This window comes from Scomber scombrus, chromosome 9 (assembly GCF_963691925.1).
Source record: "Scomber scombrus chromosome 9, fScoSco1.1, whole genome shotgun sequence".
Taxonomy (NCBI): Eukaryota; Metazoa; Chordata; class Actinopteri; order Scombriformes; family Scombridae; genus Scomber; species Scomber scombrus.
This window is the reverse complement of record NC_084978.1, coordinates 504,584-519,583: the sequence shown is the minus strand read 5'-3', so window position 1 is coordinate 519,583 and position 15,000 is coordinate 504,584. Positions and strand designations below refer to the sequence as shown.

The 15,000-nt window shown below is 42.0% G+C and overlaps 1 protein-coding gene across 1 annotated transcript in view; it reads left to right on the top strand.

Moving 5' to 3' along the window:
- The first annotated feature begins 3,206 nt into the window (after window positions 1–3,206).
- Window positions 3,207–15,000, top strand: part of tgfbi (transforming growth factor, beta-induced) — a 36,200-nt gene continuing 24,406 nt past the window's right edge. Inside the window, exons 1-2 of the mRNA XM_062425731.1 lie at window positions 3,207–3,396; window positions 4,877–4,975. Of these exons, the coding sequence (XP_062281715.1) occupies window positions 3,284–3,396; window positions 4,877–4,975 (212 nt within the window). The 5' untranslated portion in view covers window positions 3,207–3,283. The remainder of the gene's footprint in view (window positions 3,397–4,876; window positions 4,976–15,000) is intronic.

Here is a 15,000-nt window from a genome sequence, read left to right as displayed (position 1 = left end):
GTGGTCTGACTCAGCTCTGCCACTAAACAGCTGCTGGAGCAAACGTTCCTCAGTGTGTCTCATCCTCAGAGACGTGATTTCACTTCAAACTGCTTTCATGGCCTCCTGGAGCTCGTTCAGTCGGCCCACACGCTGCCTCACTGAGGCTGAGCTGAATACTTTCCATCTGTGTTCATCTGTACGCTGACGACACCCACGTCTTCCTTCTGATTAGAAAGACTGGAGATGCTCCGTTGCTCCACACAAACCACAGATCATCACAGGAGATGCTCCGTTGCTCCACACTAACCACAGATCATCACAGAGTGAAGAGAAGCAGCCGTTACCTGAGAGCTGAGAGTTAAAGATGACTTCACAGACCGCAGACGTTCCATGTTCCTGTTTGTTTATATTCTGCTTCGAGTATTTCAGACTTTGATTTACCAGATATCAGATTGTGTGTGTGTGTGTGTGTGTGTGGGGGGGGGGGGGGGGGTTATGGGGGGTTTCCTCCTGCAGCTCAGCCAACAACAACCAGATGAAAGGAGAGAGGAATTACACTGTGAATTCAGAGTAGTAAATACATGATTCGTCCCTTTTTTGATGGGTGGTGATTTTGTTTAAACCTCACATATTCTATCATCACATACTGCTCACCTCCCTGACAATCTCCCAGAACTCTTATGGGGATAAACGAGTCTCTTTGAGTTTTAACCAGGCGGGGAGCTCCGGTCCCCTGAAATGATGCCAACCAGGAAGTAACTTAAAACTGCATTCTATCAAAAGGCCACCAGGGGGCGACCGCTTTGGTGTCAAAAGGACTTCCGTCTCTATACAAGTCAATGGAGAATTCACCAACTTCTCACTTGATTTCTAACCTCAGTAAACGTTTTCAAAATGTGTTTATGGTCTCAATCGCTAGTTTAAAGCCTTCTTCAATGCAGTATGATGTTCATTTGGGACATTTTGGCCTCCCTGATTTTATATGTGACGATAAAGCAGGGTATGCATTAGGGCGTGGCTACGTGGTGATTGACAGGTTGATTGGTTCACAGGTTCAGGAGGGCGCCTCATGCTCCTCCTGATGCCCATATAAGTAGAATCCCTGTTTTTATTTTTCCCAGCATGCACCTGAAATTTTCAAGATGGCGCTGCTCAGATCCGATACTATTGGCCTCCGAGCAGCAGTCCACAAACCAATGGGTGACGTCACGGCTGTTACGTCCATTTCTTATATACAGTCTATGGGCTGAACAGCGTATTAAAGATAGATTTAATTAAAAGCTATTTATTTCTGATCCACTAGATGTCACTAAATTCTACAGACTGCTCCTTTAAAGGGTTTTATCTTCTTTCTTTTGTGTGTTTTTTATTGTCATCTATGTTGTGATAACATTGTGATAAATCATGCATGTTGTTGTCGTCTGACCTTTATTAACCTGCAAGTTTCCACTAATCATCCAAACTAAACTAACTTAACTTAAATATTTAGATTCTGTGTGTGAGCAGCAGGTTGAGGTCAGAGTCGATGTGAGTCAGACAGCAAGCAGCTGCTGAGAGATAAAGAGTGTGTTGGACAGCAGGAGACAGGAAGCTCTGTGAAAGCCATCAGCAGCAGGACAGGTAGCGTTATTTAGATGATGGGTTGATCCGTTGGGAGGTTTCCACTGAAGAAGAGTTGAGCTTATATCTCCATAAATCATCCAGTTCAGTCTCTTTCTGCTGTGTTCAGGATTTATAATCCGACTTATTGTTACAACGAGTTTCCATAAACAACGTTCATGTCAACATCCGTCTTCCAGTTACAACCCTGAGAGTCACACAGTGATGTGAGCTCAGATATATCTGAACTAGACTCACAGAAACAACACGGACGCTTCATCACTAAACAACTTCACTTTATTCAAACCTTCATTTGTGAGTTACTGCACATGCTCAGTAGCGTCTTACACTGATACTCTGAGAACATGATCAGATGATTATTAGTCTGTTTGTTTCTAAACTAACTAACATGATATAACTTCATACTGAAGGAACATGTGACCCAGGGTCAGGGTTAGGGTCAGGGTTAGGGTTAGGGTTAGCAGCAGCAGCCAGACTCACTGACATGAACTAATAATCAGCTGTGATGCTCACAATAACTAGTTATTACGTTCATTGTTGATTCTGCTCCAAACATTATGTACAAAACATTATGTAAACACTATATATACACACTACATTATAAACAGTATATATATATATATTGCATTACATACATGCCCTGACTTGAGGACAGTAAACATAAACAGTTTTTCATCATACAGGTTTATATTATATATATGTATGTTATGTTAAGTATATATATGTATATGTTATATATGTTATATATGTTATAAGTTCAGTAGTGAATATAAAACATGGAGCAGTGTTTGTGTGTAATATTTGAACAGTTTTATGGATACTTTACTGTGTGTGTGTGTGTGTGTGTGTGTGTGTGCGTCTCTGTGTGTGTGTGTGTCTCTGTGTGTGTGTGTTTGTGTGTGTGTGTGTGTCTCTGTGTGTGTGTGTGTCTCTGTGTGTGTGTGTGTGTGTGTCTGTCTCTGTGTGTGTGTGTGTGTGTGTGTGCGTCTCTGTGTGTGTGTGTGTGTCTCTGTGTGTGTGTGTGTGTGTGTCTGTCTCTGTGTGTGTGTGTTTGTGTGTGTGTGTGTGTGTCTGTCTCTGTGTGTGTGTGTCTGTGTGTGTGTGTGTGTGTGTGTCTGTCTCTGTGTGTGTGTGTTTGTGTGTGTGTGTGTGTGTGTGTGTCTGTCTCTGTGTGTGTGTGTGTTTGTGTGTGTGTGTGTGTGTCTGTGTGTCTGTCTCTGTGTGTGTCTGTGTGTGTGTGTGTGTGTCTGTGTGTCTGTCTCTGTGTGTGTCTGTCTCTGTGTGTGTGTGTGTTTGTGTGTCTCTGTGTGTGTGTGTGTGTGTGTCTGTGTGTGTGTGTGTGTGTGTGTGTGTCTCTGTGTGTGTGTGTGTGTGTGTGTCTCTGTGTGTGTGTGTGTTTCTGTGTGTGTGTGTGTGTGTGTGTGTGTGTGTGTGTGTGTGTGTGTGTGTGTGTGTGTGTGTGTGTGTGTGTGTGTGTGTGTGTGTCCTCCCTCCCGCCCCTTCTCCTCCTCCCTCCCGCCCCTTCTCCTCCTCCCCCTCCTCCTCCTCCTCCTCTTCCTCCTCTATAAAGCTGTGTGTAAGCAGCGCGAGCCGCGGAGCAGGAAGCAGCAGCAGCAGCAGTCAGAGAGGAAGAGGAGGAAGAAGAAGCAGCAGGAGTATTAACTGTGTTCAGAGAGACAAGATGAAGGTGTGTCTGCTGGTTCTGGGTCTGTCCCTGGTCCTCACCGTCTGTGTGGCCCGGTCCCCCTACCAGGCGGTGCTGCAGCACAGCAGGATCAGAGGCCGGCAGCAGGGGTGAGTCTGAGCCGAACCGAGCCGAACCGGGCCGAGCCGAACCCGGCCAAGATGAGTCTGAGTCTGAGCCGAACCGAGCCGAACCGGGCCGAGCCGAACCCGGCCGAGCTGAGTCTGAGTCTGAGCCGAACCGGGCTGAACGGAGCCAGGTCGAGGTTTACTTAGTGCAGCAGCTTGAGTCTCTGCATTAATATATTTAGTTCTCAGTCTCTGATAGTTTCTTTGTTTAATTGAACTTTCTGCTTTGATTGATCTCTGTTAATTAATAATTAATAATCAATAATAGTTAATAATTATCTGCTGTCTTTATCTCTTAAATGTTCTTTTACCTGCTGCAGAATCATCATCATCATCATCATCTGCTGATGAAGAACAAACCACTTTAAATGATTTCTTTAATGAGTCTTAGTTTTGTTTTAACTGTAAAACCACCTTAAACTGTTGCTGCAGGATTTAAGGTGGACTGTTCAGGATTTAGTCACTTTCAGGGGAAATAAGGCTCAGAGATGTTTGAGAGGTGAAACATCTGGAAGTGATCTGAGACATTAAACATGAACAGCTGTGAGTTTAACTTTTCTCCTGCTGAGAGTTAAACAGAAATTAGAATAAAGTTTTTCTTTTGTTTCATTAAAGCAAAAAAAGTCTTAAAATAAGAATAAAGTTTGGTGTTGATGTGATGGATGAGATCCAGATGTTTGTTAATGTTTAAAAAGCCTAAAAAACATCAGACGACACATCTGTGAAACATGTAGAGAAATAAATACATTAAATTAAACTAATGTATCTGCAGTAGATGTTCTGTAATGTTTATTATATTAAAGCTTTTTATTATATTTAACTGTTTATTAAGAAGTTAAACTTTCAGGTTCAACTGATCAAACTTATTTATTAGTTATTAGTTTGAAAGTTTGCAGATTTCAGAATAAAACAAAAGAACAGATTTGATATGAATGAGTTTATATATATATATATATATATATCTATATATATATCTATATATATATATATATATATATAGATATATATATAGTAAAGGTTTATTTACAGATGTTTATATTTTAATGAGAATAAACGTAAGTGAACTTTAACATTAACGATATAACAGTATGATAAAAAGTCTTTAAACTATAAAAAGAAGTTTAACTGCTGATCATCTTCTATAAAAACATCTCGTAGCATGAAAATGACTTTTATTGGACTTATTGATGATTAAAGTCATAAACTTGTAATAATCCAACATGTCAGAGACGAAGCTGCAGACTGTTTAATACGAGAAGATAAAAACTCTTTAAATCTGAATTTATTCTCTAACAGCTGATTTTAACATCTGACATAAATCAACGTTTTCATGACACTTTAATGAGTTTAACAGGAAATCAGTTGTATCAGAGTCTCTATTAAAGCTCTCATATTCAGTTTAAGGTGGAATGATGATGAAGGTTGTTTATTCTGCTGACTGAGCGTCTCTCTTCTCTTTCAGGCCCAACGTCTGCGCCATGCAGCAGATTAAAGGCACCGATAAGAAATATTTCACCAACTGCAAACAGTGGTACCACCGCAAGATCTGTGGCCATCCAACGTGAGTCTGACTTCTGTTTAACTCAACTCTTCATCACACGTGTAAATATTGATGTGAAGCAGATTTTTCGGGGCTGAGCTCGTCTAAAGTTCTCTGCAGCTATTTGGACTCAGTGTAAGTGGAGTCTGGAGTTTGAGTCTCTCAGTTTGACTCCTGGTCCTGGAGGACAGAGCCGGGTTGTGTTTGGAGGACGGAGGAATGTCCCTCTCCAGAGGAGTCCTCACCTCTTACATAACCCCCGAAGAAGAAAAACGTTGAGTCTGGCAGAACCATCAGTGTCAGTTTACCTCCGAGTCCCCGAAATCTGCTGCGTGCTTCATTTAAAGGAGCAGTGCCAAGAAGTTAGTGTCATACAGCAGCAATATGATATAATATAATATAATATAATATAATATAATATGATATAATATAATATAATAAGTTTAATCTGCTGAAAGTAAGAATCTTTGTGTTTCTGTTACTTTAAATCTTTATAGTCTTTATATCTACAGACAGGCTCTAGAGAAGGACTTTCTACAGAATTCTCCTTTAAAGGTTTAAACTCTTTACTTCTTATTTTACACACTTGGCTCAGTTAAAGTCCTCTTCATCAGAGTGCTGCTGTTTAGTCTTTAAGGGTGAAGTGATGATGGCAGCTTTGGATCGTTGCTCTGAACTTCTGTTTTTCTTCTTTTGTCTTCTTCAGTTTCTGTGAATGATTTTAACCCTAACCCAGAAATCTAACACTGACTGACTGAGACTCAAACATCTTCCACACTGGTGCGTTCGAGTGCGTCTCACATTTCAGAAGCAGAGAAATAAAACACTTTATTCATCCTGAGGGAAGTAAACCTGTCATAGCAACAAAGAGATCATAAAGGTTTTTATAAACTGAATCTGACTGAAAGTGATGATGTCAGATGGTCACATGACTGTAAAGTATTAACAATATGTTCAGTTTATACATAAAGATAAACAGATTAAAGATCAGCTGATAAAAGGCTGATAAGGATAAACATGAGAAATATATAAAAGTTAAACAGATGAATTTATTCCTGGTATATAACATCATTGCTGTTATTGATCAATCCAGTCATACTGGAGATATTATTATATTATACTTCACATAAACATTAAAGTCTTTAACATGGAATCAAAGACTCTTCTGATCAAATGCAGAAGGGAAACTTCTTTTTCTGAAGGCTCCATTTATCACAAGTGTCTAAAAACCAAACAAACATGAACGCCTCACATCAGCCAAACCCAATAAATCCTCTTTATTAAACACACATTTAATGGATTTGATGTCAGTTTGTCATTGATTTAACTTCTCATAACTCAGTTTTTAAAATGTTTGGTTTAAAGATTTGTGCAGATGAATAAATGAGTTGTTTATTGGTTCGGTTGAAGCCTTTAATCTCGACTCTGTGATGCTCACATGAGACATTAATAAACACTAAAGAGAAAAAATGATTTAAGCCCCAAACGTTGAGTCTGACGCTGCGTTCAGGGGACAGACGCTGGTTTTTACTGATGGCAGTAAACGCATCACTGCAGCTCAGATTGTTCTGCGAGGTCAGAGATTACAACATGTAGTCAGTATCAACATTTAGCAACTTTGCAGATGCAGAAATGAACATTTTCTGCTGATGTGACTCAGTGTTTTTCCTGTCGCAACTTTTCTGTTTTTTTAAAACTTTTTTTTCAGTTTGATGCCGAAGTAAAAAATCTTTTAGACGTGAATGTCTGAGAGAAACAAAGAGACTCCAGTCAGACTGACACACACACACACACACACTCACAGACACACACACACACACACACACACACACGCACATACACACACACACACACACACACACACACACTCACACACACACACACACACACACACAGAGACACACACACACACACACACACACACACACACACACACTCACAGACACACACACACTCACAGACACACACACACACACACACACACACACACACACACACACTCACACACACACACACACACACACACACACACACACACACAGCTTTAATCCTGTTCAGCTCATGCAGAGTGAGATCTGCGACACAGCTGGTCCACTGCTGCCAGACCCTCATTAATAATGTGTGTGTATGTGTGTGTGTGTGTGTGTGTGTGTGTGTGTGTGTGTGTGTGTGTGTGTGTGTGTGTGTGTGTGACAGGAAAGTGTTCCTCTTGTAAATGTGTTGCCACCTGAAATCTTCCACTCTGCACTTCATCTTAGAAACTTTCATGTCGTCGTGTTGGACATAAAAACCTGAAACGCTCCGTTAAGTTTTGGTGTGAATGAAAAATGGATTTCTGTGTGTGTGTGTGTGTGTGTCTGTGTGTGTGTGTGTGTGTGTGTGTGTGTGTGTGTGTGTGTGTCTCTGTGTGTGTGTGTGTGTCTGTGTGTGTGTGTCTCTAAGCACATTCTTCAGCTTCATGTCTCCCTGCAGACGACAGAGGAGGGAGGAAGGTGAATGAAGTGATGAAGATTTAAGAGACAGGAAGCAGCTTTTAATTCAGGGCGGACAGAAGCTGCACACATGAAAATATTCAGAGTGTTTATTCAGCAGCAGTTTGATGGAGGTAAAGAATTTCTCCTGAAGAGACTTTATTAAAGCAGTAAACGTGTTTCTGACTCACACATGGTTTTCAGATCCACAGTCTGGCTCACTGTGACATACTTTCTTGAGTGTTGCTCTTTAACCACTTTAAATAACTCATCTTTATATTTCCAGCTGAATATTAATATTCTGAGTCTCTGCTGGAATAAAAACTCCTTATTTATCTTCTACTGGTCCTTCATGCATCAGTTCAGCCTCTGAAACAGTTTTAGCTCCTGTCTCTTTAACTCAATAAGTGAGTAACAGACTAAGTGAGTAACGGACTAAGTGAGTAACGGACTAAGTGAGTAACGGACTAAGTGAGTAACAGACTAAGTGAGTAACGGACTAAGTGAGTAACGGACTAAGTGAGTAACGGACTAAGTGAGTATCGGACTAAGTGAGTAACGGACTAAGTGAGTAACGGACTAAGTGAGTAACGGACTAAGTGAGTATCGGACTAAGTGAGTAACAGACTAAGTGAGTATCGGACTAAGAGAGTATCGGACTAAGTGAGTAACGGACTAAGTGAGTATCGGACTAAGTGAGTAACGGACTAACCGAGTAACGGACTAAGTGAGTAACGGACTAAGTGAGTAACGGACTAACCGAGTAACGGACTAAGTGAGTAATGGACTAAGTGAGTATCGGACTAACCAAGTAACAGACTAAGTGAGTAACGGACTAAGTGAGTATCGGACTAAGTGTGTAATGGACTAAGTGAGTATCGGACTAAGTGAGTAACGGACTAAGTGAGTAACGGACTAAGTGAGTAACAGACTAAGTGAGTATCGGACTAAGAGAGTATCGGACTAAGTGAGTAACGGACTAAGTGAGTATCGGACTAAGTGAGTAACGGACTAACCGAGTAACGGACTAAGTGAGTAATGGACTAAGTGAGTATCGGACTAACCAAGTAACAGACTAAGTGAGTAACGGACTAAGTGAGTATCGGACTAAGTGAGTAACAGACTAAGTGAGTAACGGACTAAGTGAGTAACGGACTAAGTGAGTAACGGACTAAGTGAGTATCGGAGTAAGTGAGTAACGGACTAACCGAGTAACGGACTAAGTGAGTAATGGACTAAGTGAGTATCGGACTAACCAAGTAACAGACTAAGTGAGTAACGGACTAAGTGAGTATCGGACTAAGTGAGTAATGGACTAAGTGAGTATCGGACTAACCGAGTAACAGACTAAGTGAGTAACGGACTAAGTGAGTAACGGACTAAGTGAGTAACAGACTAAGTGAGTATCGGACTAAGAGAGTATCGGACTAAGTGAGTAACGGACTAAGTGAGTATCGGACTAAGTGAGTAACGGACTAACCGAGTAACGGACTAAGTGAGTAATGGACTAAGTGAGTATCGGACTAACCAAGTAACAGACTAAGTGAGTAACGGACTAAGTGAGTATCGGACTAACCAAGTAACAGACTAAGTGAGTAACGGACTAAGTGAGTAACGGACTAAGTGAGTAACGGACTAAGTGAGTATCGGAGTAAGTGAGTAACGGACTCAGTGAGTATCGGACTCAGTGAGTAACGGACTAAGAGAGTAACGGACTCAGTGAGTAACGGACTCAGTGAGTAACGGACTAAGAGAGTAACGGACTCAGTGAGTAACGGACTAAGTGAGTAACGGACTAAGTGAGTATCGGACTAACCGAGTAACAGACTAAGTGAGTAACGGACTAAGTGAGTAACGGACTAAGTGAGTAACGGACTAACCGAGTAACGGACTAAGTGAGTAACGGACTAAGTGAGTAACGGACTAAGTGAGTAACAGACTAACCGAGTAACGGACTAACCGAGTAACGGACTAAGTGAGTATCGGACTAAGTGAGTAATGGACTAAGTGAGTATCGGACTAACCGAGTAACAGACTAAGTGAGTAACGGACTAAGTGAGTAACGGACTAAGTGAGTAATGGACTAAGTGAGTATCGGACTAACTGAGTAACGGACTAAGTGAGTAACGGACTAAGTTAATAACGGACTAAGTGAGTAACGGACTAAGTTAGTAACGGACTAAGAGAGTAACGGACTAAGTGAGTATCGGACTAACTGAGTAACGGACTAAGTTAGTAACGGACTAAGTGAGTAACGGACTAACTGAGTAATGGACTAAGTGAGTAACGGACTAAGTGAGTAACGGACTAAGTGAGTAACGGACTAACTGAGTAACGGACTCAGTGAGTAACGGACTAAGTGAGAAACGGACTAAGTGAGTATCGGACTAAGTGAGTATCGGACTAACTGAGTAACGGACTAAGTGAGTATCGGACTAAGTGAGTATCGGACTAAGTGAGTAACGGACTAAGTGAGTAACGGACTAAGTGAGTAACGGACTAAGTGAGTATCGGACTAAGTGAGTATCGGACTAACTGAGTAACGGACTAACTGAGTAACGGACTAACTGAGTAACGGACTAAGTGAGTAACGGACTAAGTGAGTATCGGACTCAGTGAGTAACGGACTAACTGAGTAACGGACTAAGTTAGTAACGGACTAAGTGAGTATCGGACTCAGTGAGTAACGGAATAAGTGAGTAACGGACTAACTGAGTATCGGACTAAGTGAGTAACGGACTAAGTGAGTAACGGACTAAGTGAGTATCGGACTCAGTGAGTAACGGACTAAGTGAGTAACGGACTAACTGAGTATCGGACTAAGTGAGTAACGGACTAACTGAGTAACGGACTAACTGAGTATCGGACTAAGTGAGTAACGGACTAAGTGAGTAACGGACTAAGTGAGTATCGGACTCAGTGAGTAACGGACTAAGTGAGTATCGGACTAAGTGAGTAACGGACTAAGAGAGTAACGGACTCAGTTAGTAACGGACTAAGTGAGTAACGGACTAAGTGAGTAACGGACTAAGTGAGTAACGGACTAAGTGAGTATCGGACTAAGTGAGTAACAGACTAAGTGAGTATCGGACTAAGAGAGTATCGGACTAAGTGAGTAACGGACTAAGTGAGTATCGGACTAAGTGAGTAACGGACTAACCGAGTAACGGACTAAGTGAGTAACGTACTAAGTGAGTAACGGACTAACCGAGTAACGGACTAAGTGAGTAATGGACTAAGTGAGTATCGGACTAACCAAGTAACAGACTAAGTGAGTAACGGACTAAGTGAGTATCGGACTAAGTGAGTAATGGACTAAGTGAGTATCGGACTAACCGAGTAACAGACTAAGTGAGTAACGGACTAAGTGAGTAACGGACTAAGTGAGTAACAGACTAAGTGAGTAACGGACTAACTGAGTAACGGACTAAGTGAGTAACGGACTAACTGAGTAACGGACTAAGTGAGTATCGGACTAAGTGAGTAACAGACTAAGTGAGTATCGGACTAAGAGAGTATCGGACTAAGTGAGTAACGGACTAAGTGAGTATCGGACTAAGTGAGTAACGGACTAACCGAGTAACGGACTAAGTGAGTAACGGACTAAGTGAGTAACGGACTAACCGAGTAACAGACTAAGTGAGTAATGGACTAAGTGAGTATCGGACTAACCAAGTAACAGACTAAGTGAGTAACGGACTAAGTGAGTATCGGACTAAGTGAGTAATGGACTAAGTGAGTATCGGACTAACCGAGTAACAGACTAAGTGAGTAACGGACTAAGTGAGTAACGGACTAAGTGAGTAACGGACTAAGTGAGTATCGGAGTAAGTGAGTAACGGACTCAGTGAGTATCGGACTCAGTGAGTAACGGACTAAGTGAGTAACGGACTAAGTGAGTATCGGACTAACCGAGTAACAGACTAAGTGAGTAACGGACTAAGTGAGTAACGGACTAAGTGAGTAACGGACTAAGTGAGTAACGGACTAAGTGAGTAACGGACTAACTGAGTAACGGACTAAGTGAGTAACGGACTAACTGAGTATCGGACTAAGTGAGTAACAGACTAAGTGAGTATCGGACTAAGAGAGTATCGGACTAAGTGAGTAACGGACTAAGTGAGTATCGGACTAAGTGAGTAACGGACTAACCGAGTAACGGACTAAGTGAGTATCGGACTAAGTGAGTAATGGACTAACCGAGTATCGGACTAAGTGAGTAACGGACTAAGTGAGTATCGGACTAAGTGAGTAACGGACTAACCGAGTAATGGACTAAGTGAGTAACGTACTAACCGAGTAACGGACTAAGTGAGTAACGGACTAAGTGAGTAACGGACTAACCGAGTAACGGACTAACCGAGTAACGGACTAAGTGAGTATCGGACTAAGTGAGTAATGGACTAAGTGAGTATCGGACTAACCGAGTAACAGACTAAGTGAGTAACGGACTAAGTGAGTAACGGACTAAGTGAGTAATGGACTAAGTGAGTATCGGACTAACTGAGTAACGGACTAAGTGAGTAACGGACTAAGTTAATAACGGACTAAGTGAGTAACGGACTAAGTTAGTAACGGACTAAGAGAGTAACGGACTAAGTGAGTATCGGACTAACTGAGTAACGGACTAAGTGAGTAACGGACTTAGTGAGTAACGGACTAACTGAGTAATGGACTAAGTGAGTAACGGACTAAGTGAGTAACGGACTAAGTGAGTAACGGACTAACTGAGTAACGGACTCAGTGAGTAACGGACTAAGTGAGTAACGGACTAACTGAGTAACGGACTAAGTTAGTAACGGACTAAGTGAGTAACGGACTAACTGAGTAACGGACTAACTGAGTAACGGACTAAGTGAGTAACGGACTAAGTGAGTAACGGACTCAGTGAGTAACGGACTAACTGAGTAACGGACTAAGTTAGTAACGGACTAAGTGAGTATCGGACTCAGTGAGTAACGGAATAAGTGAGTAACGGACTAACTGAGTATCGGACTAAGTGAGTAACGGACTAACTGAGTAACGGACTAAGTTAGTAACGGACTAAGTGAGTATCGGACTCAGTGAGTAACGGAATAAGTGAGTAACGGACTAACTGAGTATCGGACTAAGTGAGTAACGGACTAAGTGAGTAACGGACTAAGTGAGTATCGGACTCAGTGAGTAACGGACTAAGTGAGTAACGGACTAACTGAGTATCGGACTAAGTGAGTAACGGACTAACTGAGTAACGGACTAAGTTAGTAACGGACTAAGTGAGTATCGGACTCAGTGAGTAACGGAATAAGTGAGTAACGGACTAACTGAGTATAGGACTAAGTGAGTAACGGACTAAGTGAGTAACGGACTAAGTGAGTATCGGACTCAGTGAGTAACGGACTAAGTGAGTAACGGACTAACTGAGTATCGGACTAAGTGAGTAACGGACTAACTGAGTAACGGACTAACTGAGTATCGGACTAAGTGAGTAACGGACTAAGTGAGTAACGGACTAAGTGAGTATCGGACTCAGTGAGTAACGGACTAAGTGAGTATCGGACTAACTGAGTAACGGACTAAGAGAGTAACGGACTCAGTTAGTAACGGACTAAGTGAGTAACGGACTAAGTGAGTAACGGACTAAGAGAGTAACGGACTCAGTTAGTAACGGACTAAGTGAGTAACGGACTAAGTGAGTAACGGACTCAGTGAGTATCGGACTAGGAGAGTAACGGACTAAGTGAGTAACGGACTAAGTGAGTAACGGACTAAGTGAGTAACGGACTAAGTGAGTAACAGACTAAGTGAGTAACGGACTCAGTGAGTAACGGACTCAGTGAGTAACGGACTCAGTGAGTAACGGACTAAGAGAGTAACGGACTCAGTGAGTAACGGACTCAGTGAGTAACGGACTAAGAGAGTAACGGACTCAGTGAGTAACGGACTCAGTGAGTAACGGACTCAGTGAGTAACGGACTCAGTGAGTAACTGACTCAGTGAGTAACGGACTAAGAGAGTAACGGACTCAGTGAGTAACGGACTCAGTGAGTAACGGACTAAGAGAGTAACGGACTCAGTGAGTAACGGACTCAGTGAGTAACGGACTCAGTGAGTAACGGACTCAGTGAGTAACTGACTCAGTGAGTAACGGACTAAGAGAGTAACGGACTCAGTGAGTAACGGACTCAGTGAGTAACGGACTAAGAGAGTAACGGACTCAGTGAGTAACGGACTCAGTGAGTAACGGACTCAGTGAGTAACTGACTCAGTGAGTATCGGACTCAGTGAGTAACGGACTAAGAGAGTAACGGACTCAGTGAGTAACGGACTCAGTGAGTAACGGACTCAGTGAGTAACGGACTCAGTGAGTAACTGACTCAGTGAGTAACTGACTCAGTGAGTAACTGACTCAGTGAGTAACGGACTCAGTGAGTAACGGACTAAGTGAGTATCGGACTCAGTGAGTAACGGACTAAGAGAGTATCGGACTAAGCGAGTAACGGACTCAGTGAGTAACGGACTAAGTGAGTAACGGACTAACTGAGTAACGGACTAACTCAGTAACGGACTAAGTGAGTAACGGACTAACTGAGTAACGGACTAAGTGAGTATCGGACTAAGTGAGTATCGGACTAAGTGAGTAACGGACTAAGAGAGTAACGGACTAAGTGAGTAACGGACTAAGTGAGTAACGGACTAAGTTAGTAACGGACTAAGTGAGTAACGGACTAACTGAGTAACGGACTAACTCAGTAACGGACTAAGAGAGTAACGGACTAACTGAGTAACGGACTAAGTGAGTAACGAACTAACTGAGTAATGGACTAACTCAGTAACGGACTAAGAGAGTAACGGACTAAGTGAGTAACGGACTAACTGAGTAACTAAGTAACTAAGTAACTCTGCTCTGATTGGTCGGTTTCAGGAAGCTTCTACATAAACTAACTATAGTAGCAGGATTTCACTTCTTTACTCCAAATGTTCAACTTCTCAAATCACATCCGTACATGTTGGAGCTGAATCACATCTGAGATATGAGAGTGGAGACACCTTAGCAACCGCCTTAGCAACCACCTTAGCAACCACCTAGCAACCGCCTTAGCAACCGCCTTGATCAGCTGGTTCTCTCTGGACTCTTTCGTCCGTCATCAGTTGGAGTTTTTAGGAATTAAACAAAACATTAATTTTAGTTTCCATGGAAATGGCTGCATCAGCACTTTAACTGAGACTGTCAGCAGAAATGATTCACGCGTCACCATGGAAACGGTTTCTTTCTTCCTGTTTCTTCTCTTTCATTCGTCACGTATGTTCTGTTTCTTCCTCTCTTCTTCTTCTTCTTCTTCTTCTTCTTTTTCTTCTTCGTACTGCTCAATTCTTCTTCTTTGTGCGTTTGTCTTGTCTTTTTGTTTCTTCCCTTCATTCTCCTCCTCCTCTCATCTTTCCTTCGTAAACATGATTTACAGACAGGACGAAACACAAAAGCATTAAATCTACACACAGTGACATATTAACAGTCCTGCAGCGGAAAACAGATTTTATTTTGGCTCCAAATCTCCGTCACTGCAGACTCTGAAGGGAAGTGATGCATTCTGGGAC